This window comes from Enoplosus armatus, chromosome 14, assembly GCF_043641665.1.
Source record: "Enoplosus armatus isolate fEnoArm2 chromosome 14, fEnoArm2.hap1, whole genome shotgun sequence".
Lineage (NCBI taxonomy): Eukaryota > Metazoa > Chordata > Actinopteri > Centrarchiformes > Enoplosidae > Enoplosus > Enoplosus armatus.
The window spans coordinates 2330832-2357504 of record NC_092193.1 but is presented as its reverse complement, the minus strand read 5'-3'; the positions used below and the strand labels follow the sequence as shown (position 1 = coordinate 2357504).

Genomic DNA, 26673 nt, shown 5'->3' with positions numbered 1-26673 from the left:
GTTAATGTCCGCGACAACCTCTGTAGTCTCATTTAGCCACTTGTTAGCAACTGCCTTTTTTAAAGACACATAAAAGCTCCAAAATTCATGAGCGGGGTATCTACTGACGTATTTTAAGTCGTAGAACAAAACATTGAAATCTCTTAAGCTTGTGTTAACCACAGACCTTATTTCAGGCATCTGACCAGAAACGTATTCAAAAACCACTGACATTGAGACGAGGGAACCGGAAGTGTAAAGATGCTAACTAATTACCGGGTTTTAGGACTCATTCCTGCAGCACTCTATTACGAGGCTACTTGGATACTACTTGGATACTGCTACTTGCTTGTAATTACAGCCTGTACGATATGACAGTAACACTGCATTATTAGTGCTCGACCCACATTTACACATCCAGCTCTGACTGTGCAGTTGTGTCTTCGCAAGTTAAAGATTAGCCTTATTAACAAGTTACATTTTACTCAAACACTGTATATTGCTTAGTTTAACTTACATAAAAAGATCTTCAATGTTACTCATTTGAGCTAGCTAGCTAGCTAAGTGGTTACAGTGATGTGGTTGTTAAGGTTTAAGCTAGCCAGACAAGCTAGCATTAGCTTCCAGAGCTGAAGTTAGTAGCTTTTAGGCTACTTAAGCTGATGTTGCATACTAAGAAGTCTACTCCAGCTAAATTTGATTTACTTTTCTGTATGCTTTGTGCTCATTTGCATAATGAAGAATTCTTTACTCGTCTGTCCCATGACTCTTCAATCAGGCCATTTTCACACAATTATTTCTTATATAAGAAAATGGAGGTAAAATTCACAACCTTCTTCTCTATCTAGTGTCATATTCTTTGTAGCCTACCTCATCCACGTACTCATAAAGAAAAACATACATGAAATTCACTTTGATCCTCCACATTCTACATTAAACACACAGTTTTTCCCACACTGATGTTGAAGTGACCCAGTTCTGGAGGCTTCCGGAGCCAAGTTCCCAGCCCTCCGCCCTGTAGAGCGCTGGTAAACTGCTGCATTGCCCTTTGGTAGCGTCCAGCAGCCATCTTGGAACCAGAATATGTCCCCGGAGTGGCTTCTGCACCATTCAACTGAGAAAAAAGGACAGAAACATGGTTTGTTATCATAACTTAATAACCAAAATACACAAATAAACTGAGATTTGTGGATAATTAAGGAGATCTTTTGTTTCTTTCAATTTGAAATGCTGATAGGAAGACCAATGACAGTCTAGTGAGTGGCGCACTCGTCCACTTGGGTTCACGTTGAGTTTTCAGCTAAAGATAACGCTTGTCAATCATTTCTTGTACTGTTCCGCCTCCTCAAAATGACACCTGTCTCATAAAATTTCACACAGCAGACATTTTGATTTGTCAATGCAGGAAAAGCACAGGTGCAATTAATAACATTAACCATCAAGGTTTCCCTGTAAACCACAGCGGTGATTCAGCAGCAGGGGCCCTGGAAGTGACACATCTAAATGGCCGATAATGTTATTGGTCACACCTGTGTTTGACAAGCCACGGTATTATTAAGCCTCTCCTGGCTGACACTTCTGAGTCCACTTCTACTGTGTTTTATTACCATGTTTACTTTTTTGCTGTGTTTTGTTAAATGTGTTCTGCTTCTTGTTACTCAACTTTGAGCAGAAGGACGAATGTGCAGAGTTTGACATTAGATGGCTGCTTTCACATTTATCTGCTGAAGCAGGAAAGTTTCTCTGTGCTCACCTTAAATTTCAGTTTAGGACTTACTTAAAACAAGTATGATCGTTTTTTTTTTTAAAGATACAATACAATAAGGAGCTCTGGATTCCTGTCTTCTTTCTTCTTCTCTTTGTCTCTAATTTATAGTCCTTCTTTCTCGTTCCCCCTCACTTCATTTAATTCCTTTTCAAGTCATTGAGTAAAATACTCTCATTGTCTAACTCCTCGTTTCTCTGCCCCTCGTTCAGTCTTTGTCTTGTCTCTCTCACATGTGCACAACGTTTTAAAATCTTTTTCAAAATGGTCTGTGTCTTCTCCATCATGTGATATTTACAGCAGCTTTTCTTACAATCAGTCCAGTTGCTTTTGTAAATAATTACGGCTCTGTCTGCCGTCATCAAATTTTAAAACAAGGTCGTTTGGTCCAGCACTCTCAGCATACATATTTTAATTCACAGTGGAAGTGAAACCCTGCTTTTAAAAACATCATTATGTTGTGGTGGTTTTGGTTGGAGACAGTTTGGTCTTTTTAAGAAAGATGGATTGCTTCTGTGTGTTAATGAAGTAGGTGGTAGACCTCAGCCATTGTAAATAAATTAAACCCCCAATGTGGATGCTACAGTAATCACCTGGGGTCTTCGGGTGCATTCCGAAGATTTCTTTAAAAATACAATCTTTGGACACAGAAAAAAGAATGAAACGAGGTTCTGTTTCCAGTCTCTGAGTGTTTCTGACCCACCTGCTGCTGCAGCCTCTGCCAGCGGGCGAACATGGAGCGTCTGCAGAGCCGTGACGGCGTCCCTGAGTCCTTCCTCCTTCCTGTGGAGGTGCTGATCTCCTCCAGGCCTCCGTCACCGCAGCTCCAGTTCACGCTGACGTTCGGCGCCTTCCCCGCTGGCCGAACCTCGCTGCTGCTCAGACCTGTGCAGACCGAGAGGAAACCAGGGGAAGGGTTGAGTTATTGAGACTAATACAAATACCAACGTTTTGTCAAAATAGTTTAGTTCAGCAGTGATTGGATGGATTGCCATGAGATTTGGTGCACTCAGGATGAATTGTAATAACTTAAGTTATTGGCTAATTGTTACTGATGCGTCAATAACACGTAAACAACATTTTAATGTTGCGGCTGTACAGCTTGAAGTACAGTTTGTAGTAGTATAATGTATAGCAATACATCATATTTCATAAACTGACATTTAGAGTGTAATATCTAAATCTGCCCAGTAACACAGCAAGACTCAGATAAATGTGGTCGAGTAAAAAGTTCATCCAATGTACATCAAATGTACAAGTGCTTAAAAAAAGCTATAATACTGTAGTCAAGTACACCACAGGATTATATAACAACAGTGCCCACGTCTTCTTTTGTTCATCTCAAATGAACCAGATTCATGTCCTGTGCAACAGGTTACACCTACCAGACTCTGAGTGTATAAACGGTCTTGAACTGGATTACTGAGGAGGTTTCATATTTCTAGGTGTGTAAAACAGGACTGCATTTGGACCTACAGCCGAGCAGCAGCTGCTGTCGTCGGTATGGGAAGGGCAGGTGCTTGACGGGCGCGAGGCGGCGTGCCATGGCCCTGCCCAGGTGACCCGTGTGGCTGAGCGTCCCCACCGTCAGGCTGTGCAGGTAAACCGGCTCCACCAGGTGAGACAGGAGTGCCCCCTGCAGGCCCACAACGCTCCACCTGTTCAGACAAGTTACGAGTTTAAAAAACTGAGCAGAGTTATGGCGGCAGTTTGACGGCTTTTCAGCTGAGAAGATTTTCACTCAGGGCCCATTAAGGTTTGACCGGCGTTTGACTGTCTAGACGGCACCAAGCTGTTACTCTGCTGCCTGAACTGAGTGAACATAAAATGAAAACCAGCTGTAGTGTCACCGAAATAGACCAACTGGGTGAGAGATGTGACTCTTTTTTTTTTTACTTCCGTTTACATCCACTGAGATCCTTGAGACGAAGTAGTGAGAATTAAAAAGAGAGGTGGGGCAGCTGGTTTATAGCAGCTCAAAGAGGCTGATGACACTCACGCTATGGACTGTGGTTGTTTTGTTTGATTTGGTGGATGGGAGTTCAAATCAAGTATATAATCTTTATTTGGTACCAAAAGGAACTGACAAAATCTGCCTCTCTCTGTTTTAAAATGATTTAACTTTCTTTTTGGCTCTGAATTTCGACCGATTTCAGGTTTCCCAAAGTAAGGCATGTACTGCTGGGTGGCTTAATCTATAACAATAGATCACAATTTATTAGTTGATTATAATTTGCATGAATAATCTGAATCAAGATTATTGATCATGACCAAGAAACAGTCAGATGATGGTTGTAAACAAAGCAACAGTTTCTCCAAATTATCTGTTGGCTTGTAAAACACTTTATTTGGAGATAACACTTAAAGTGACTGTAGCTAAAATGTTGGTAATAATACCTCATTGCACATGAACACTGTACAGTAAGTAACGTTGGTCACGGTTTAAGCAGGAAATCATCTGTAAACTGTGGTGATGTTTACAACAGACAGTTTTCTATGAATCATAAGTGATATAAATGATGGCTAAAACTACACAAACGTCTTGTTTTTGTAGTTTTAGCCATCATTTATATCAATATATTAATATATATACTCTTCAACTGATTTTACTGAATATCAGGACACATCTTCCAGGACTGACTATAAACTCACTTTGCCATCTTGTCAGAGCAGGACATGGTGACGAGAGGTTTGTCTTTCTGATTGGCTCTTCTTGCTGTGACAGGCAGCGTCCCCTCGCCTCCGTCCACCTTCACCCTGAGGTGACAGTGGAACCTCCTGCTGGGATCTGACGAGAAGAAAAGAAGGAGAAGACTTCAAACTTCAGGTCAGCAGGCTGACTAATACCCCCCCCACACACTCACCCCCCTGCTGCTGTCGGCTCTTTACATGCTAACGTTGGTGTGTCGGCCGGTCCACCACTTTTGTCCAGGCTGAAATATCTCGACAACTATTGGACGTATTGGAATAAAATTTGGCACAGACATTCATGGTCCTCAGAAGATGAGTCCTGCTGAATTTGATGATTGTCTGGCTTTGAATCTGGTGCCACCATAAGTTTCACTTTTGCTGTTGTGAGTGAAATATGTGCACTACTACTATTGACTGGACTGAAATTAAATTTGGTACAGTCATCGATGTCCTTCTCAGATCCTCTGACTTTTCATTTAGCGCCACCATCCGGTCAAATTTTTAATTTGTCCAATACTTTGGTTTATGAACAAATACCTGCAAATAATGACATCAGCCTCAGCTCTACTTTGTGTTTTGTGCTAATTAGCAAATGACAGCATGCTGACACACTAAACTAAGATGGTGAACATGGTAAACATTAATCCTGCTAAACATCAGCATGTTAGCATTGTCATTGTGAGCAGGTTAGCATGCTGGTGTTAGCATAGCACAGCTGAGACATTTTCTGCACCAAACTCCAAAGTAGCTGCAGAAAACATGTCAACGTAGATAACATTTAATTCAGTCATCCAGAAGAAAAGGAAACATGGACTAAGCTGCTTAATGAAGCCAGAAGTTCTGGTATTTATTAATTAATGTTTTCACAGAGCTTAAGTGTGTAATGGTGGATTTTCCCTTTAAAAATAAATGAAACTGTCTGAGGCTCATGGGTTTGTGCAGAAGCTAAGAATAGAATATAAATAGATGCAGAACAAATAGATTATTAAAAGATATTACAGTATCTACAACAAAGTACATGTTGTATTGATAGCACAAAAAAGCCAAAGTACAAAAGTGCATCTAGATCAGGTATAGAAGAACAAAAAAAGAAATTAGTTTCCTGACATCTTCACACTAGAACGCTAGAATACAAAACAAAAACAGTATCAACGTTATCACCATCATCTAAATGTGTTGGACTCACATGCAGCTGTTGTCTCGTAGGGGCAGTTGAGACGAGCGTCTCCACACGGCGACGAGCTGACGTACATGTGGAAGAGGACACCGTCTCGCAGCCGGAAGCCGCCATTTTTATTTGGTATGAAGATGGATTGTTCCTCACAGTCTGCTGGTTTACTTCAGAGAGAGAAAGAAAACAAAAATACAAGAGAAAGATTTCAACATGCGACAGAGACAAGGTGAAAGAAACAAAACCAACTTCTGAGCACTAAGTGTGGAGTAATCCGCTGCAGAAAATAGTCCCCAACAAATGCACTTTTTCCTCCTGTTTTATAAAAACTACAGTGAGCAGCTGTTTTGGGAAATTACTGAGCCAAGAAAAATGAAACTATATGCTTATGAGGTGTTTTTAAAGATTTACATCTTCAGTAGGAACCAATCAGCTGAGAGCCACAGACAGGAAGTCAGGAAGTACTGAGAGACGGACTGGTAGAAAAACAAAAAACTCTGCAGCAGAAAGTGAGTTGATGTTTCAGGGATTGTACCAGAGCAGCAGCTCCAGCTGAGCATACAGGAATCGAACCAGCGCTCTTCGGCTGACAACTTCGGCGTGGCAGTCGCTGAGCGTACCGCCGTGGTCACTCACGTTGTCCGAGTCCAGACACTTAGTCCCTGTGGCCAGAGACACAACCTGGGCTGATCTGAGGTCAAATCCTGGAGGGAGAGGAGGAGGAGGCAGAAAATAAACAGAAAGAAATGGAGGATGTGGGAAATAGAAGAGAGAACTAAAGATATCTGTAACAGTTTCAGATTTTTGGGGACTTGTTGATCAAATGCTCGACTCTCTGATGGATCAAGACATTGATGCAGTTCAAACGAGATGCCTCATTTGACTCTCAAAACAAGACATTTCCTCTTTGCTCTCCTCTGCCTCGGCGTGCCGTCATAACCAGGACGTTAACAGGCTGAGGCGGGCTAATGAAAAGCGCATGACTGAACAATCACTCCAACGCCAAAAAAAACTGGCTGTTGTGTTGAAATCTGGCCTCATCTAAGATTCACAGGACGGTAAAGATGACTCTCTCCCCTCTGGATCTGCAGGGTAATTTGAGGGTAACTCGTTTGTTTGGATTGCGACGATCAGATGCTCCTGCTTTAAATGATGAGCTCATTTTCAACCCCATTTTTAAAGTGACAACAAAGAAGATCTAACGTGCGTCTGAATTCATGAAGGTTATTAAATGTTGTTTTTGTTGTATCAGTGATTTATATCAGTGAATGTGAGCGATTCCCTCTCTCAGTGTCTGATCCCATCTTCTCGTGTCTCACCTCTGGTCATCACCATCCCTGCCAGGACCTTGTGACGGGCGTGCGAGGTAGAGAAACAACTGTCTGTCAGCTCTGTGTATTTCTCTCTCACCAGGTGGAACATCGACTCTGCGAAGAACTGCAGAAGAAGAAATGGTAGAGGCAGTGTGCAAAGAGTTGAGGATGCATAATGAACATTGAAATGATCTCCTCCTCGTCGTGGGGTTATTGCTTATTATGAGACGTATTTATTATCATTCTGACTAGAAGTTCACTGCTAACCCTAACCCTTGTATACAGATTTTAATGAAATACAATAATAACATTTTACTTGTAAAGAACATTTAAGTGCTTTTCATGGAAAAATGCACAAATAAAATATAATATAATATAATTAACATGTTAAAAATGGTTCATCAAAACTATTTTAACTCAATATTTGCAAATGCCAAAGGAAGCAAAGATAATTATTTCCTATATAAAACCTCTTTTTACCAAAAGCACTCATCGCTGCTGCTATGCATTTGTAATGTTCCTACACTTACATATAAAGGAGAAACTGCATGCTACATTCAGTTGAACCTATATTTAAACCTGAGGACATTGTGACTTCTGCTGTCTTATTTCCCCCTCTGACAACAGCCACAGAAAACTTTCAAACAAAGTCTGCAGGGATGCACCAACAGCTGTGACATCAGCCTGGACCACGAGAACGGACCCGCCAAAAATCTCTGACACTTTGTCAATGATGGCCTCCCCCAGTCTGCGGAGGAAGAGGCGTCGCACTCCTGCTTGTCAAAATGTGCTTATTTATATTTTTAGAGGACTGTCACTCTTTTGGCAGACATCAGGAAGTTACAGTTAGCTGCTATGTGCAGCGAGGTTCAACGAAATGCCACGAGCAGCATCAAAACAGGACAGCTGTGTGGAGACTTTAACAGGAGGAGGACCAGTGACGCTTTTGATAAGATCATATAAACATCAGTCGTGCTAAATGTTCTCTGCTGAATAGTTGAAATGAAATAAGACTGCTCAGCCCGTCAGTCTCTTTCCTCCGTTTGATGAAATATTTGAATTTGTCTGAATTGAGCCCAGTAGCTGCAAATAATTCATGTTTGATAAATTTGTGTGCGATGGGAGGGAAAACTAGACTTCCACTGATTGTCTAAACAGCTCATTGCACTCTCATCTCATGTTCATCCCCATCAGAAATATAACATAAAAATGATTTGGATGTCATGTTTTATGCTGCTTTGATTATGGGGATTGAGGAATAAAGTTGAAGGTAATTTCATAAGACAGTATGTTTATGTGGCATTAACCTAAACTGGACCACATAAACATACTGTCACAAATCAAAGCAGGGCATGGCACTAGTAATGGGATCATATTTCTGCTGGGACCACCCCTAACTTTAACATGTCTGCTGCATCCTGAACCTCCAAACCTTTGTCTCCAACAGAGTTCATGTTTCTAGATGTAACAGGTCGACACCTGATTCACGCCAAAGGCTCCTCTGAATGTGGCTGAGAAATGCAGCCTTCTCAAATCTGCGCATTTTTTGTTTTGTTCCATTTCCGGTTTTGTCTCTGAACTTCCAGTTGCCATCACTGGCTGTAGTGAATACAAGTCGTCTGATCAGTCACACAGCCTGCTACACATTTAACAAAGCTAGGAACACACTTCCACATTCATGAAGAGGTCACATGACCTGACACCACCGCGCCCACCACAGATTTAAAAGACGATATTTGGCTATATATAATAAACCCGTGTCATGTTAAACTGGACTGTGTGGTGTAACTAACCAGATGAGTCTCCACTGTGTGTTTTACATGAAGAAATATTGTATTAACGCACATTTTGACATCATATTGTTAGAAACACATAATAAAACACGAATATCTGACCAGTCACCATGACTGTTACATTAACAGTAAAATGAGCGGCTGATCCTGGTGCTGCGTTTGACAACTAATCTCATAGAGTGCTGCAGGAAGGAGTCCTAATACCTGGAAGTTAGGGAGCATTTTTACACTTCTGGTTCCCTCGTCTGGAAGTCAGTGGGTTTCTGGTCTGATGCCTGAAATAAGGTCTGTGGTGAACACAAGCTCAAGAGATTTTCACGTTTTGTTCTACGACATAAAATACGTCAGTAGATACCCCCACTCGTGAACTTTGAAGGTTTTACGTGTCTTAAAAAAGGCGGTTGCTAACATGCGGCTAAATGAGACTACAGAGGTTGTTAACGTCTTCATGCCGAACACAGAAAGTCATCTACTCACTAGTCGGCCTTTACAGCCTCGTTGTGTTTATACTCTATATGTATCTGTCTATCTCTGTTCTCTTACAAGCTGGAGGTTTAGTGGTGGAGACGTTGAAGTAAAGCGACCTTGGTGTAGTTTGTTTATAGCCTAGCGATTAACAGTCTAGCGATTCCATCTACGCTTTAAAAATCATAAAAGTATCATAAACTTTTGTTTCCCACAGAGTCTATTTTCTGCAAAATCCAAAATCCCATGTAGAACTTCCTGTGTAGAAGTTAAAAGACAAAATGTCTTCCTTGTTGCTGAGACGTAATAAGGTCAATAACAACTGTATGAAGTCGTCACGGTGAACGTGTTCAGGGTCGGCTTTAAAAAGCCCAACATGTGTAATTTATGTGTTGAATTTAAACTCTCCGTTAGCCCTCCCACTGAGACCTCAGTGTCTGTGTGGCTCACCTTGTTTCGTGTCACTCATCTTGGTTTTTTTTTTGGAGTGAAACTCTCGCTCAATGTTTTCTAGATGACGGTGGCACAAGGTCATGTGTAATGAGTGTGTTAAACAATTATCTGTCAGATTATTATGCTCTTCACACCGCCTTCTCACTCCACCTCAATCTCCTTGGTCTGCTGCCGCTCCTCCTCCACCCCTAATGTGCTGTAATAATGTTCATTAATGCGTCACGCCGCCTGACAGACAGTTCATATTGAAGGGGAGATGATGCTAAATGATCAGTTGGGGAGGCTGTGAAAAAACTAGACAAAGAGGAGGAGTTTTGGTGTGTCAGCCTTCAGCGGGGTAAAATCGCCCTTTTGTTCAAATTCATTGCATCAGAATATACTGTTGCATCCTCCTGTCTCTCATCAAATCTCCCTCGGGGTTTAATAAAGTATCTACATGTCTGTCTCCATATTCTTTTGCATATTTGAATGACGGTGTGGGTCTGCATTAGCCATGCTCAGTCACCCCCTTCAGCTCCGTGGAGCCGATCTCGGGAGACAAATCTTCTTGTATTCATAAAGCACGACAGCAAAAGACGTAGAGGACAATTCTCGGAGGCTCGGGGACATAATGAAGTTGTTTAGATGCTACAGACGAGCATACAGGACACCATCCAGCTCTCAGGCCGCAGGACATGATGGCCATGCTGATGTGCGGCACACTCCATTTGGTAGCATACGGCGCACCTCAGACCCATTTATCCAGACCATTTAGAAGACTGGTGAAAGCTAAAGAGAGCAGTGTCACTGCTTAAAGCTGACAAGTGGAGGAAATATGTCTTCAACACGTGAGACGCTGAGTCCCCTCTCTCCATTTTGTATAAAATGCTGACCAGACATTTGTCTACAAATGGGTCACATGGCAATTCATGACAATTATTATTATAATAATCATTATTATTATTATGATCTGGTGGCTATTTTGCAGGTTTTTCTGTGATTTCACCACGTATGCAAACTGCAATGGGGGTCAAAAGCAGGTAATTCTAAGGGGGTCAGACGCACTATTAGGGAATTTATTATTCCATTCCTTATTACGTATTCATTAATAACATAACAGACAAGAAAATAATATTTAAATGGAATAAACAACGTGGAGAGAGGTAAAGAGTACTGGGCAAATGAGATCTGGAGTAAATCAAAACTGCATACTTATTTTATTGAAAATTGTGCTCTTGTCATTAGTTTTGAAGGTATTTGGTCATAAACCAAAGTATTGGAGAAGTTTAAAGTCTTGACCTGATGGTGGCGCTAGATTAAAAGTCAGAGGATCAACAAAGTTATTTGGAGTCATTGTTCAAGAGCCATGAATGTCAGTACCAAAGTTTGTGCCAATCCATGCTGCACTGTATTTCCCTTCTTCCCTCCTGCACACACTCACATTCTGACAACTGAAGCACAATTCAAGATTTAACACTTGTATGAGTGCATGGACATGCAGACACTGAGCTACAGCATCTATCTCCAGGGTTGTGGAGGCTATTCCATTATGTACACAGGGAACATGGACTGAAAGTTCTTGGTTAGCCCTGAATCCTGGACAGACAGCTTTAAATCTATACACTGTCTGGTGGAAACTGAAGACTGACCTACTCACCTGAGGTAGCTGATTTTTGGCTCTGCTGCCCTGGAGGCCCGTGACCTTCCTCTCCGGTCCCAGACTTATGTTGTAAATAGACTGCAGGACGGCTGCTGCTGCCTGGGCCTTGGCGAGCCTTTTACTGTGACCACACCCTTCAAACACCCTCCCCTCCACCCTAACCACCATAACAAAACTCCTCATCGGCCTGCCATGAACTCTCTCTGTCAGGCACATGTACCTGAGTCCTGGTCGCAGCTCATTGAGCAACACCACTGGACTTAACTGCTCTAAAAGTGAAGTGCTAAGGGCTCGTCTTTTCGGGTTTGTCGAGGAGACCAAGTCCAGTGTGAGTCGGACGAGTCGTCTGTGGTTGTAAATGCTGGAGAAAACCTCATTTTTTGCTGTGTTGCAGTGCAGGAGATCACAGTTCTCACGCAGCGACGGCTCAAACTCTTTGAGGAATGCGTCCGGGATGTCCAGTTTATCCGCTGTAAAATCCGCAGGAGTGCTGGTGAAGTTCCCCATGGTGGTGTGAGCCTGGGAGGCATTTGGGAACTGGATGAATGACCGGAGAGCCAGTTCTGCAGCCCTCATCTTGGCCTGCTTTTTTGTTGGTCCTCGGCCCTCGAAGTGGAAACCGTTTACCTCCACACCTATAGCAAACACTGGAGCATGCAGTGGGCCAGTCTTTGACATGATCTCGTACCGCAGACCGGGTCGTAACTCATTCAGCTGCACCAGCGCGTTCTTCTGAGTGACCGCCCAGGCCGCTCTTTTACAAGTCAAGTGGCTTTGGTAGAGCAGCCGGTCTTTTCCATCCACCAACGGGAGCTTCCTCTTCAGAGCTCTGGGTCCGTGTTTGGGGAACGTTGTGCAAAAAGTGGACGGATGATGCTTTCGTAGTACCTGGCTTTTATCATCCTGATTCTCTTTCACCTCCAAACTGCTTGTACCTGTCAAAAGATCAAAATAATGACAGGAAACTTGCAAATGAACACTAAACACAAAGTACAGCTGAGGCTGATGGGAATGTCATTAGTCATAAACCAAAGTATTGGACACATTCAGTTTACATGCACTTATGTAACCAGGTTACTCAGAGAAACCAGGTTACGCAGGTAATCGGAGATCAGGTCTCTAATCAGATTTCTCGCCCACCCCCAACCTTATTTTTGGGACCACAGCTTTCTTATTTTAACGATAGAAGATGTTGTGTCGGTCCTCATGTGTGTGTGTGTGTTGGAGCAGTGGTGCATTGGTTTCACCTTCAATCTGTCTTTGGATAGACTCATTTTAAACAGTGTGTATTGTAAAAAGCAGATTAGAAACTATACATGGAAGTTCTCCAGGAAAGATTTACCTGGGGAAACCAGGTTTCTCTAATCCCCCACCGATTACAGAAACCAGCTGTCTTGTTTATGACAAAAGCCGACTGTAAGCCGGTTACTTAGCAGCATGTGGACGCACTGACTGAAACTTGGTGCTAGATAAAAAAGTCACGGGATCACTACAATTATTACAATTCATTCTAAGGGGAACATGAATAACTATACAACGTCTCATGAGCCACAAACTAAATTGCAAGTGCAAGGAGGAAAAAGATTTACTCGAATTGTCTGCATCCTCAGCCGAAGATGCTCCAGCATCCCAGCGTCTTATGGGACTGATGAGCGTCGATAACGCGTTGCTCCGTCCTGAAAAACAGCATCATAAATACGTGAAATCAGTGAGCGTTTTTTCCACAGCAGGACGCAACATCATATATATCACAAACGGAAAGATACAGTATTTCACTACCATGTGCTTATATATAAAAAACAACTCATCTCGGACATTTTCGTGTTCGCGAAATGAGCCCAATTACAGTCACGATTCTGAGTGCTTATGCCGCATAGTTTTATATTCACTCCAAACCATAAAAGTAATGAAATGGACTGAGGTAAACACATTCATGGCGATAGTGCAAACGTAATGTGTGAGGCCGGGAGGGCCATTAGAGTTCCCACTAAATGAACGGGGGGGAAAACAAACAGAGAGGCGGCTTAGAGCCAGCCGGGGTAATTGAAAGGTGTCGGTGATAAGGACTGAGGTTTTCAGACAGGAAGCATCGAGGGGCTTAAACTGAACGAGAGTCTTTGTCTTATTAACCCAGTCACACAGTTTTTGAATCGAGCTCAATCGTTTTTTCATTAGATTTCAAAGGATTTGGTGAGTGGTTGGAAGGATTCACAAACACTGCTGTCCTTGGTGTGATAGCTGTTTTTCAGTTAGGTATATAAGAAAATATCCCTCCTTCTCACCTTTTTATACCTGGACAATAATATCCTGTCACACACAGCCATGTTTCTCCAGATTCACCCACGTCCTCTCTCACCTATCGTCACTCTTCCTTAGAGAGACGTCCCCAAAACTCTGCTGTTGTTTTGTGAAAACTGGTTGGAGGGTTTACACAGAATCACACGTAAAGAGAGTTTACAGTCAGAGAGACATCGACCCCAGTTCATCATTTATTAATGAAAATTGATGAAACATATTCACTGACAAACTTAATTTAGGGGACTAATACTTGCTGAAGACCAGACTCTATTTTATTTAGTTTGATTTAACAGGAGGATTTGGAAAACATTGGTCTCAGAGGAATTTGAATTGGTTTGATCAATACAAATAAATTGTTCCCATCATCATGTTTTTCCAGGACTAGAATACGAAACGTTTACGTCTTTCCAGATTGTCACGACGTCAGTCGAATAGAATAGGAGATAGTGGTAAATTGCATTATTGTCCTGTGGAAGAGAGACATGTCAGACAACCAATACATTTACAGTCCTTCACGTCTTTGCTGGCGCTACTAGCTGTCGAGGAAAAAGGTAACTTGTGTTTTCACTGACACTGAAAACCACTGCGTCCCTACAGGTGAGGTTCAGATTATTTCTACCTTAATGCAACACTCCTCTCCATACTGACCATGAAGAGATGCTGTCTCAGTGTGACTGCACAGGAAGACATGGGGGACAAAACCCACAGTCGTCGTTTGGTGGTTAAAATGCATTGACAAACTATCTTTGTCCTGGTGGTGGTGTGTAGGTTTACTACCAGGATGTATTTTCTTTATATATAAATGCAGCCATTTATTCCTCCACCTCAGCTCAAGAGGAAAACCTAGTCGTGTAAACAAAAAGAGGCTATTTTGTACTAAAAAGACTTCGTTAAAACCCTAAAGTGTATTCAAAAACTAAGCTGGTAACAAATTACGCTCCTTCGTCCCTTCTGAAACACCTCATTTTGATGTGCAGACCTGCACATAACTCCCTCCTCCACACTCAACAACATGCTGCATCTTCCGCATGTTTTGATTTTGGGATTTGGCTTCAGGAAACACCCGCAGCTCCCACATTGCAATAGATCGCCTGCTGATCCCTTCTGGACCCTGAACCAGTGACCCCATTTATCCCCATTTAGATTTATCTGGTGTCCTGCCACCATTTAACAGCTTTTGTTTTGCAGTGCATGTGGAGCAGGAAACACTCCACATATAGACATAAACACAGAGAAATATGGGCTGCAGTGGCAATTATATTTGATATCTTCTGCTTATGAAATATTAGTGCCTGCCTGCTGCAAGTAAAACATATTATGGATCAACATTAAAATAATGAGACACTTTATTGTTCACTTTTAAGGCCATAATGATCTGTATGTACCGGCAATCACTGCAAGATTAAATGTGCTTGTTTTTCTGAATCTTTTGGGTGATTCTACTGCATGTTTGGTCCATTTTTACCCATGGTGACCGGTGATTCTGGAGGGCACTGCAATGCAAACTAAAAGTCATTAGAATAACGAGGAGTGCATGCTAAACTATTCCGCATTAACCTTGCACCTTGCAGTTATATTAGGCGTGTGATGCCATTAAGTGGTGGGCTGATATGAGCGAGAGCTGCGAGATGGGATGTGAATGTAATGATGTGAGTCTGGAGCTTCTGAAGGCAGTGGCAGGTGGAGGTTGGAGATGTTTTAATGACCTGCATCATCACAGCTAATGGGGCCATTTATTTTGGGATGAAAAAGATAATAACTGTGTTTGCGTTGTATCGGCTAAGCCCTTCCCACACTTTCTGTCACTTTTCCGTGCATCTCTCACACGTGGACACACTCTCTCTTATTCAAGTAGCGCTTCATTAACTCACGCCCATTTGTGAATTGCAGTATTAGACTTTACACTTGATTCAAGTAGAGGTTAACCAGGTTGCAACATGACAAGTGATTTGCTTTATCTACCTGTAAGCTTCTTCACAAGCAAATCTGCAAAATGGGTTTGTGCGACAATTTAGAGATGAAATTGTTGCTGCTGACATGATGGTCTGTGGAAATACACGATACATACACATGATATCTTTTGTAGAGATGGTAAAATGAGAGCTATTTAGAGTTATTTATTGATTAATTTCTTACACTGATCAAACAATTTAATTATTAATAATATACAGTTTATTACTTCTTAAAAGCAGAGCTTTTTAATTTGAGTGTAACACCTTTGTACTCGTTTTCCAAATGTGCCCCAGTCTGGCCCCCCATTTGAAAGGGTTGCTAATTAATTTTTGAGTGTGATAAACTACATATTGTGCATGACTTCTTGCAACATGAAGTCACAGGAATTATGCTGTTTTGTTCTTCACTCTTGCAGCATTACGGGCCACATCTTAAGTATGACTGGATTTAGAGCTGGAATTAATAAGAAGTTTTCAGCTTCATCACTCGCTGTGAGCAGGGTTTGAACCTGCGCGGGGAAACCCCATTGGATTTCAAGTCCAACGCCTTAACCACTCGGCCATCACAGCTGCACAGTTCTGCAAGAAGACATCAGGTCACGCTGCCTCTAAGAAGACCCCTTCAGTCGCATTGCTTCGGGGAATGACCGCTAAGACGTAAATGATGTCATGAGTAAGAAAGGTCGAGGACCAAACATCTGTTATTACAAATATATATTAATACAGAGGCTAAGACGTGCAAGACGAGGGTCATGTGACTGACGGGGGGTAACCAATCGCAAACAGGAAGGTTGCATCGCTACAATACAGCTGCTGAAGGCAGCCAGGCAGATTTTTTGGAAATTATTGTTGCATAAAGATCAACATGAGTCCGGTACCAATGAAAGGTCCTTGAGGGAAACTTCAAGTCCAACACCGTAACCACTCGGCCATCACGGCCTCCTCATGTGACACACACATTACCACCTAATTCATTCAGATAAACTATACGTTTCACACGCTTCTAACCTGCATTTCTAGCTTTACTTTCTCTTTTATCTTTCCCCTCATGTCGTACGTCTAGTAGAGTGCAGAAAAATGCTGATACTAATACTTCTCAGAAGAGTCACTTGGAACCAAAAGACTATAATTTACTGCACGAGAGAGAACCGAGACAAAGGAGCCGAGCAGGAAGCTTGCATAGCTTCATATTCCACAGTGCTTGTGTTTATCAAACCTTAGAAGCGAAGTTTCTCCATCCAGCCGCTGTTAATGAGCCTTATTTAATAGAATAATGAAATTAGGCATGGCGGGGGGGAAGCGGGAAGCACCCGCTCACTGTCCAGTGTGTGTGTGTGTGGTCTGACAGCTGTGGATAATCTAATTTGCTAAGTGTAATTAATGGCAAGCGGTTTCATTTACTTGTAATGTGGACTGTCTTTCCTCAAGGGCAAAGAAATATGGAAACTTTTTGGAATACTTTCTCTATCGGCTGCCTCTGTATTAATATATATTTGTAATAACAGATGTTTGGTCCTCGACCTTTCTTACTCATGACATCATTTACGTCCCTGGGGGGTTGTATGAGCCTCAACACAAAGACTTCTTATCAAAATCTTGTTTGGAAATCTGGTAAAGTGTTTTATCGTTTAGAAACCCACCTAAAAGGTATTTGTGTTATAGAAAACAGCAATTTCCCATAACAAGACTTTGATGGCCCACCCCACCGAAGACTGGGCGTCTGTCCAACTCATCCATACACTAACAACAACAAAATACTAAATACTAACAGAATAAGTTCAAAAACACAAAGTATTAGACAGTGATAAGACTGAAGTCAAATGCAACAAAGATCCCCAAGGCTTCTTCACAGAGGCAGTTTTTCAATGCCGACCCTTTTCTCCACGAAAAAGGTGATACGCAGGATGATGATGATGATGATAAATACCAAAAACATTCTGACATTCTGTGATGCCCAAGTGGCCTTGTCCTTGAATTCCAGCATTGATTCCAATGTCAAACCGATGGGACGAAGCACTATCTACTGTTTGAGTTTTGTGCAGAGCTTGACGTCATGACACTGATCACAGAGCTTCCACAGAGTTGAACGTAGACGCTGCTCAAACCTGACCTGGTGTGGTTACTGTGATTTCTCAATTCAAAAAATGGTAGCATGGAGTAATTAAGGCAGTAAATCCAATGTTCCTTTTGTCTGAGTTTCATAAAACAACAACCGTAAAACTCAGAGTCAAGTACTTTGTAAAAACTCTGTCTGAGATTATAAGGTCTGTCACCTTTTGACTTTCAGAGCTTTATCTGTAAGCCACGTTCCTCGTTTATTCCCACACATTTGGGGAATTAACGGCACATTTCACCTGAAGCAAGTCGGCGAAAAGTGTTAAGTAAAGTGCAAGTTTCACAATCCTCTGTGTCAAAAAGACCAGTGATTACTGATTCACACCGGGTAATGGACTTCAAATTCTCCTTAAAATCCTGTTGATGTTCATTTTGTAGGCAAGCTAAGGAATGTAAAGAAAGGTCTGCGCAGTGGACATGACCTAATTCCTTGTTGCAAGAAGAAGAGTTGAATCAATCAACTGCTTCTCAGCTCTCAAAGGATCTGAAATAATGTAGGCTACGGTTTCCTAAAACCTTCCCCGTTATCCGTTTTATCTTTCATCTCTGAGAAAACATGCTCTGATAATGCCACACTAGGAGCTTTGATCACCTCTCTGTAGGTGTGTGGGTGGGTTGAGAGAACAAACAGCTGACAGCACGTTCAAGTGAGCTGATGAACACATAAACATTTGCACATAACGCCTAATGTTCACACCCTTTAACAAATACGCACACAAACACATGCCCAAACCCTCACACACCCACAAGTGCACAGAAACTCTGTTAGAGGAAAAAGGTCAATGAAAATAACAACACTACATATACATATACACTTATATATCACATAAACCCATTGCACGGTTGGAATTATGTTCACATTAGACAATGCTGCAGCACAATTTACATACAATTTATGCCCAATTCCAGTGTTCAAGGTCAGTTACTTAACCTAAGTAGTTAGGTTTAGTTGCCTAAACTTAAAGGTGCATCCATTCATTTTTTGGCCACTAGGGGGCAAAATAACTCCAAAACAATGTGAGAAACACACGCCTCTTACACATTATCACTGTATAACATTGTTATGGCTAACATGCTAGCAAACAGTTGCTTATTTACAGATCCAGCAGAGCAACAGTATCATTCATTTCAGTCGTGTTTGCCTCCACTTGATGAATGTAAGTCTACCGTTCACTTTCTGTTTAGCTCTGTTTTGGTCTCCACCAACTCTTGAGATAAATATCTGGCTCTTTAGTGGCTAAATGTTTAACTTTCTTCACCAGCTAGTCTCTAACTGTGTTTGTCTGCTGTTAGGTGCTGAGCAGGTTGTGTTCAGTGCTGGTTTTAGAGCTTTGTTGCTGAGAACAGCTGCCTGCTGCTGCTGAAAAGAGAGTTTGAGAGTGCTGAGACTGAACCACACAGACTTAAGTGGGGACGAATGAGGACCTGAGGTCTGGGAACACATGAAGGCGGACAGTAGCTCGAGTGAAGCGACCTCTTAACAACAGCAGCTGTGCTCTAGAGTCGATGCTTGAGATAAGATGGTGGAATGCAAAATGTTTTAAAATGACCAAAGGAAGCAGCTGTGATGGCCGAGTGGTTAAGGCGTTGGACTTGAAATCCAATGGGGTTTCCCCGCGTAGGTTCAAATCCTGCTCACAGCGAAGGACGGCTTTGATTATCCCCATTATCTCCTGATTTATGACCCAAAATACTCAAGTAAAGAGGGAAAACTCGCGGAGTGCACTTAGCTTTGTGACTTCTGTGAAATGTTTAGAAATTCAACCGTAGCTCTTTCAACCACGCCTTTTTTTGTTTCATTATGGGAATTTATGAGAGCACTATACAGTACGTATATTTTAAAGTTTGAATCTGGAAACTCAAATAAGTGATTTTGGACACATCCCAACTGTGATGTAGAAGTGTACTCCAGGGTGTGTCAGTACGCCGGGACATCACTGTTGGCTGTGGTTACTAGGGATGTATCCGAATCCGAATCCGTTGTTTGTGAATAATGTGATGGAAACAGATATTTCTTCTACCAGAAGTTGCTCGTTATTATTTGGGAAAAAAAGAGATGATGAGAAAACATATTTCATGATTAATTATATGCCCGTATTAAATAAATTTGATGCTTTGAAGGCACAACAACTGTGCTGCCAATGAATATTAGGTTAGAAAACACTTTCGGTCTTCTGTCTGAACAATCGCACACTGCTCTCATTTATTGTCTAATTGTTGCACTTCAGTTTTTGTGATTTTACCGCAGATCCATGTCAAATATAGTTTTCTTTCCCGCGCTGTTAAGCCAGACTACAAAGCTTTTCTGAGTCTAATTCTAAATTTAGTTCAGTGCAGCAACTCATCAAATCGCACTCCGGCAACAAAGCACAGCCAAAGCTAAACGTCTGCATTCAAATCAACTTCAACTGATGATCATTATTTGGAAATGAGTGATGAAATTATTGCCTGAAACATATGGTAATGTGCAATGAAATTGCAATGAGAGATAATAACAATGACAGCAGTAATCTGTGGCAGGCTGTTGACTGCTGACAATGGCCTCGTTTCAACTTGTAATGCCCTCGCCTGCTGCTTTGTCACTTTATCAGTTTGAAAGATTACGTCTCATTTGTCTCTAATTGTGGACTGTATGTGTTGTTGGTGTTTTTTTTTATTTTGATTTGGCATTTGGAGTTCTGGGTAAAGCTGTATGATTGTCTGGTTGACTCTGTTTTGTTTTAAAAAGCAGCTGTTGTGAAAAGTCACAGCTACGTCAAAAATATAACTAAACTGAAGTACTTCAGTTGTGTATTTCCATTTCTTGCCAAGTTTTACTTCCAATCAACTACAATTCAGAGGGAAATCTTTACTCCACTACATTTACAGATCAAAATTTTACATTCAAAACACATGATGTACTTGATTAAAGTACTCAACAGTATATGAAACAGTTAAAATTAGCTCCACTTTGACCAACTACAAGAGTAGAATTCTACTTACACATGAATGCATCGGTAATAAGAAGCCAATAGTGACATTTTCATTGCAGGACGTATTTTTATAATTCAGTTTTGCTACTTTTACGTAAATTACCTGAATACTTCACCACTGATCAACACACATCCGGTGTTTAACGTTAACTAACGTTCGTCTGGAGGAGCTTCTCCCTTTAGCTCTTAACTGTCGTCAGACATTTTGTTTTCTTGTTTGCGAAGTTTAATAATGTGCCTTTGTGTGTTGGTTTCATATGTGTACTTGATTGGTGTCCAGTTAGCTAGCTGTTGGTGCGTTAACTACACTGATCCATTTCATGAACTTGAAGTTGTGGAATTACAGTAAGGGAAGGGACTTTTGTTCCCTGAGTTTGTCCTTCAGACGGCTCTTCTCCCCAGGCTCATGCCATTTTATGAACTGCCGCCTTAAAGGCTAAAGTCAGGGAATAAAAGTCTCACTGTAGTATTCATCACAGATTGCATAAAAGACAGTAACATGATTTGAACTGTAGCCTGCAAGGTGATCACTGACACATACCTGTGGTTATTTTTAGGTAGGAGTTCAGTAAAGCCCTGCTCAGAGGTGGATCAACTCTGTGTACATGCACATGCACATCACCACACCTCTGAGTGGCCAACAGGTCAGAGTGGGGTTCAACTGTACAGCTTTAAAATGTGAAAGATCCCATGAAACGGGCTCTTGAACTTCCTGGAAAATGACTTTTTTCCTGACAAACAGCGTCTCTTCAGTGGTGATCTCGCACTGGTGGATGTAACTGAAAAGTCCGACAACTAATTAGAACTGTGGATTCGGTAAACCCGTGTCATTCACGCAGTCAGCGAGTCTGCAAACGAGTTGAAGGAGGATTTAGTGTCTCATTTAGTTTGTATATTTTTGTGTATTTCTGTTTTCAGTTTAGTTCACAATGCAGATGGACAGGAGAAACAATAAAAGGAAGAAAATGGATTTAATAAGAAGAAAATCTACATATTTCACCTTTAATGTAACTGTTTCTTGCATATTCAGCCCCAGTGGGGATCAAAACTCCAACCTTGGCAATGTTAGCAGCAGTTCCCTTCACATGAGCTGCAGAGGAAATGGGACCTCTAACCCTTGCAGAGTTAGTACCACTCTTTGCCCGCTGAGCATCCCTGCAATTAAGTTAAATGGGCACACAAACCATATTGCTAATGTTTTCATGACGCCGGAGCCCCAGAGAAGTGTGGAGATTGCAGAATCCATCAGAGAAATTGCACACTGACATGCCCCACTAAGTTTGACTGCACGGCGGAGCTCACTTATCCAAAATGCATCCAATATACAGATATGTCCAAACGCATGACGCGTCATCAAGAAAACCACTGACAGACCCGTCACAGACAGCAGCTGTTTGTTCCATGTTGGAGAATCATAATCCTCACTGAAAGCGGGACGATCAAATGTTTTCTCCGACTAGATTTTACAGCCAGCAAACGACAGTTTGTTAAATTAGGATGAAAATCCAGCAGAAGGGGATTTTACAGCCAAATGGCAGTTTGATTTTACCGAAAAGCCTGTTTCCTCCTGTCAACTGTACAAATCCTTATTAACAAAGTAATTTCATTATGTACTCAATCGACTTTACCCAATAATTCCTGACAGGGAGAGATGATTCTAGTTTTCTGTAACAAAGAAGCTAAAACAATGCTGCTCACTGTTTTCCATTTCAACACAACTCAGCATGTTTTCTTGGAGAGCAGCAGCATCTCTACGACTTTATTTCTTTGTAGAACTAGGACCTGCTTCACACTGAAGCATCGTCATTTAAATGTGGTTGAAACAACAGTTATATTTAACCTAGACGATTAGAATCGTTCCACTTTCCGGCAAATTGAACTCTGTTTTAGCTTAGATGTTTAGCTTCAGGTTTGGTTATTTTCAAATATAATCTATTAAGATTCTCTGTCTAACTGTGAGAATGATCTGCATCCACGCATGTCATGTTTTACAGGTAGACACACAAGACAGACAGAGACAGCAGGCGATGTGTTGCATTAGCATGGTGAGCTAACGGTCGTTAATGGCTGAAATAAAGCAAACATGTGTGTTGCAACTTTTAACACATCTTTTGACCTGAAAATCATCAAATGAATGCCTTGTGTTATTCATCCGTGCACTTTATGTCAATTTACCAACAGCCGTCTCCTTCTGGACGAATCCAGGCTTGATGTTTCAGTGTGTACGACCAGTAAGCAGACCAGTGAGGGTCTATGGACCAGTAAAGTTAAGGAGACAACCTTAAGTGGCCTCTAACTCTGTGATTGTTCATTTTAAATGTCAATATAGGCGAACACACAGCAGAGCCGTCGGCTTTAACATGGATTTATGTAGATTTTTGTCAGATGAAGTCGTGACCATGAAATAATGATTTGTTCAGCCGGCTGTCTGTCTGTCTGTCTGTCCCGCTACCCACCAGATGTTAGCTGTGATGCAGTTTTATTGTTATGTTGTTCAGGTGTTTCACAGTGGACAGAGGTCTCCACTGAAAAAAACAACAACGTGATTTTAAAATTCATACGGATTAATGTAGATGAAGCCTCGGAGCAACGGAGAAACTCAAACATGGCTGAATTACTGCTGGATGAAGACGGAGTACAACAGTCACACGGCGTGAGTTTCCCTCCTGCTGTGCAGTCAAACAGAGACGTCTGCCATTTGAGAAAAAGATGCCCCCTTCTGTTTCTAAAATGACAGCTGGCATTAAAGTACAGCTCATGGTTGGATACAGTGGAAGCATTAGCTAAGTGCATTCTGGTCCTAAAATAGTAGGATTTGAGGAGCTGCATCGAGTAATGATTTTCTAGAAGCGTTTATTTTCCAAAGAGGACACGCTTTCACTCCAGCGTCGATGTACAAAAAAGGCCAATGGGTCATTAATGAAAGTGGAATAGGCTTAGCGCACTTTGAATAACCACTGGACTTAATACAAAAGCCATCATGGCGTAATCTGCTGCATTTACTGAGGATTAGCACGTGGAGAACAATGCCAGTTTAATCCTAAAAGGCTGACCTGTTGCCAAGACGACTGTAATTATGATTACCAGAGCTCACACCATGATGAGACGTTTCATTTAAACACATACGTGCGAACGATACAGAGTAAATAGAGTGTACGTACAGTGTTTTCAGGTTTATCATTTTTGCTCCACCAGTTGAGCCTCTGATCTACTTGTTTTGGTCTATAGATAAAAAATCTACACTGACGCTGTTGTGACTTGTGTTACATCCAGGAGATCTGAACATCAGGTAAACACACTTCACTGTGGGAGCAAAGGAGATTTAACTTTCAACTTTCTGCATAACTTTCTTTTACAGCAATGTCACTCATGATTCATACTTAAATATCTTGGCAAATATTGCAATGCCATGAAATTTGGTGAGGCCATTCCCCTCAGGATCAATTGCAATAACTTTCTGTAATTTTTAACCGAACTTTCTGACCTTCCTCTCGCGCCATCATCAGGTCAAAAATTTAATTTGTCCAATAACTTGAATGATGATCCTGCAAAACAAATGGCATTCCCATCGTCCTCAGCTGCACTTTGTGTTTAGAGATAATTAACAAATGTTGTAATGCTAAACTAAGATGCTAACGCCAGCATGCTAACACGTTAGCATTTAGCTTAAAGCACTGCTGAGTTTACTTATGCTGGCACTAAATCAAGGGTCTAAGGGTAAAAGTCACGTGCATTAAATTTCATAATGACATTGATGAAGAAATTGTTTTCAACACGGACTGGTCACATCTAGTGAGTTCAGCCTCAGCGACCGCAGCAAAGGAGACACCTTTTTTTCCCCCACAACTAAAGAGCAAACCAAAATGCCAAAAAAAAAAAAAGAGAAATTCTGGTTAGACATTGTTTTTATAATTTAAAAAGAGAATCTTTCTTTTTTTCTGTGATTATTTGGCTCTGCCCATGGAGGTTTAACTCGAACAGTACGGTAATTTCTGCCTCCAAAACACCGTAACGTATATAACAAAGTCACTATATAAACACACTTAAGTTAATACTCCAAGAGGATTGTAGTAATTTTTAACTCATTTGGGAAACACACACCAGGTACAAGCTGTGCTGTGATGACATGTAGCTCTTATTTTAAGTTGCTTTGAAAAAAGCATCAGATAAACGAATGTAATGTGATGTAATATAATGTAGTAACCTTGATATCATGGTAAACCTACGTATGAATAAAATATAGGTATATTTTATTGGAATAAGAAAAGAAAACATGCCATAAAGTACAAAAATAAAGTCTCTTAAGACACACAACTGACCAAAGAGAGACAAGGAACCTGATATTTGTAAGGATGCCATAGATCAAACCCCATCAACCACGTTAATATGAATATTAATATTATGCCAGTATCACAGTGACAATCACATAAACTTCACCAAACACGCCTGCTGTACTCACCTTTTCCTTTACACCTCCTCCTCCTCTTCCTCTTGGACTTCATATCACGGTCTGACCGCTCCATGTTTCTGCTGCAGCTCCCCTGCACCGGAGCCATTCAGGAGATTTCCTCTTCTTTTTATAATGTTTCCAGTAGTTTGTTCCTCTGCTGCTTCTTCTCGTCCTCCTGTCTGAAGCTCAGCTCAGCTCTGCAGCGAGAAGCCCTGTACAGTGGCTGACTTCTCCCCCCTGCTGCCGACTTTAGGAGGCAGGCGGCTGTTCAGGCTGTGACATCATGAGGGGAGGAAGAGCTTCAGGCTGTGATTCAGCATCTATAATACTCAATATCTAAATATATATACCACTTCACATTACATTCATTTAGCTTACACTAAGTGCATTCAGGAAGAGCTAAATGTCTTCAAACTACAGGTCTTATTTGGTTTGTGTGTCACAAATACAATAATAGTTTGACTGTTTTAGGCAGAAATGAAAGAAGTCTCAATGAACTATGGTTAAAGAAATGTACTGTTTACCAGAATTACCTGGCAGAGTAGAGAAATAACACTTACACCATCTACAGAGATCATATTCACAGAATATATCACTGAAAAGTTGAATATATAAATAAATAAAATGTACCCAGGAACACATTATCATATATAATCTCAGCCAAACTACTTGAAAACGGTGAATTCCTGGTCTCTTCTCTGATTCTGGGGCTTAATAAAAAAACTTTTCAAGCTAAACATGCAATATCTGCCTTTTGGAAAAAAAACAGAAAACCCCTCTATGAATCAGTGGTTAAAAAACTCTCTCAAAGTCTTGCCTTGGATAAATGAACCTTTGATATCAAAGGAAAGCCGGATAGCATTTATAAATTATGGGGGAAATTCCTACATTTTTTTGAAAATAACTTGACGAGTTAGTATTAAAGATGTGATAATGTAAAGCTTCTTTTGTGCAGCAGCTTTGTAACTCACTGTTAGGACTCAATGACCTTTTAATTGATTTTTATTTATGTAATTAATCTTTAGGGCATTTATTCACTTGGTTTAGTAAATAATGTCTGTTATTTTATTATTGCTGTTATTATTTACTTATTGACGGGATATGGTGGGACGAGTGTGACGGGGGGGGGGGGGGGGGGTACAGTTATAATAACTGTCAGATGATTGGACAGACAAGCCAACAGTTTAACAAGATTATCTAACCAGGTGGTTCCCAACCTGGAAGAAAACTTAAGGGTCACCAGACAGTTAAAACGGAAAGAAACTTCAGTTAATTCTTGTCTTGAGGCGCCACAAATAGACTTTACTCCACTTTAAAGTGTCACCGTGTTGCCAGATTTCAGAAATGACTTGATAACTATGAAAGTAAGATTCAAGTTGTATTCAAGCAGAATTACCTTTTGGGTTTCCAGCCACCAATGTTTCCTCCTGAATGAAGTGGGTGCATCATCTCATCCGTTATCTACATCATCGATCCTACGTTTCATTGGTACTATCCTCCCCTTTCTCACTCAAATGTAAGATCCAGTCAACACCAAATGTGTAGTGACGAGAACACGTTAAATCACTGGTTGTGTCCTTTAATATCTAAATAATAAACTCAACACTTTAATCTGAA

At 41.2% G+C, this 26673-nt stretch overlaps 1 protein-coding gene and 2 non-coding genes across 3 annotated transcripts; 1 reads left to right on the top strand and 2 right to left on the bottom strand.

Annotated features, from left to right (window-relative positions):
- Nucleotides 1–907: 907 nt before the first annotated feature.
- LOC139296320 (double-stranded RNA-specific editase B2-like) lies at nt 908–25162 on the bottom strand. Its single transcript, XM_070918679.1, has 10 exons — nt 25066–25162; nt 12859–12945; nt 11267–12204; nt 6926–7043; nt 6142–6310; nt 5618–5773; nt 4397–4525; nt 3221–3402; nt 2448–2629; nt 908–1093 (listed from the first exon to the last, which is right to left on the bottom strand). Exons 1-10 carry the CDS (start codon nt 25160–25162, stop codon nt 908–910), a joined length of 2244 nt encoding a protein of 747 aa, XP_070774780.1.
- On the bottom strand, nt 16008–16089 carry trnas-uga (transfer RNA serine (anticodon UGA)). The gene has a single exon. It is a non-coding gene; the product is annotated as a tRNA-Ser (tRNA).
- On the top strand, nt 19196–19277 carry trnas-uga (transfer RNA serine (anticodon UGA)). The gene has a single exon. It is a non-coding gene; the product is annotated as a tRNA-Ser (tRNA).
- Nucleotides 25163–26673: the final 1511 nt, after the last annotated feature.

Coding starts and splice junctions, on each gene's coding strand:
- LOC139296320 (XM_070918679.1), bottom strand. CDS start 25,162: ATGGCTCCGGTGCAGGGGAGCTGCAGCAGAAACATGGAGCGGTCAGAC. Junction 12,946..25,065: donor GAGGAGGTGTAAAGGAAAAG/GTGAGTACAGCA, acceptor GCTGTTTTTCAG/GACGGAGCAACGCGTTATCG. Junction 5,774..6,141: donor CAGCTGGAGCTGCTGCTCTG/GTACAATCCCTG, acceptor CTCTCTCTGAAG/TAAACCAGCAGACTGTGAGG.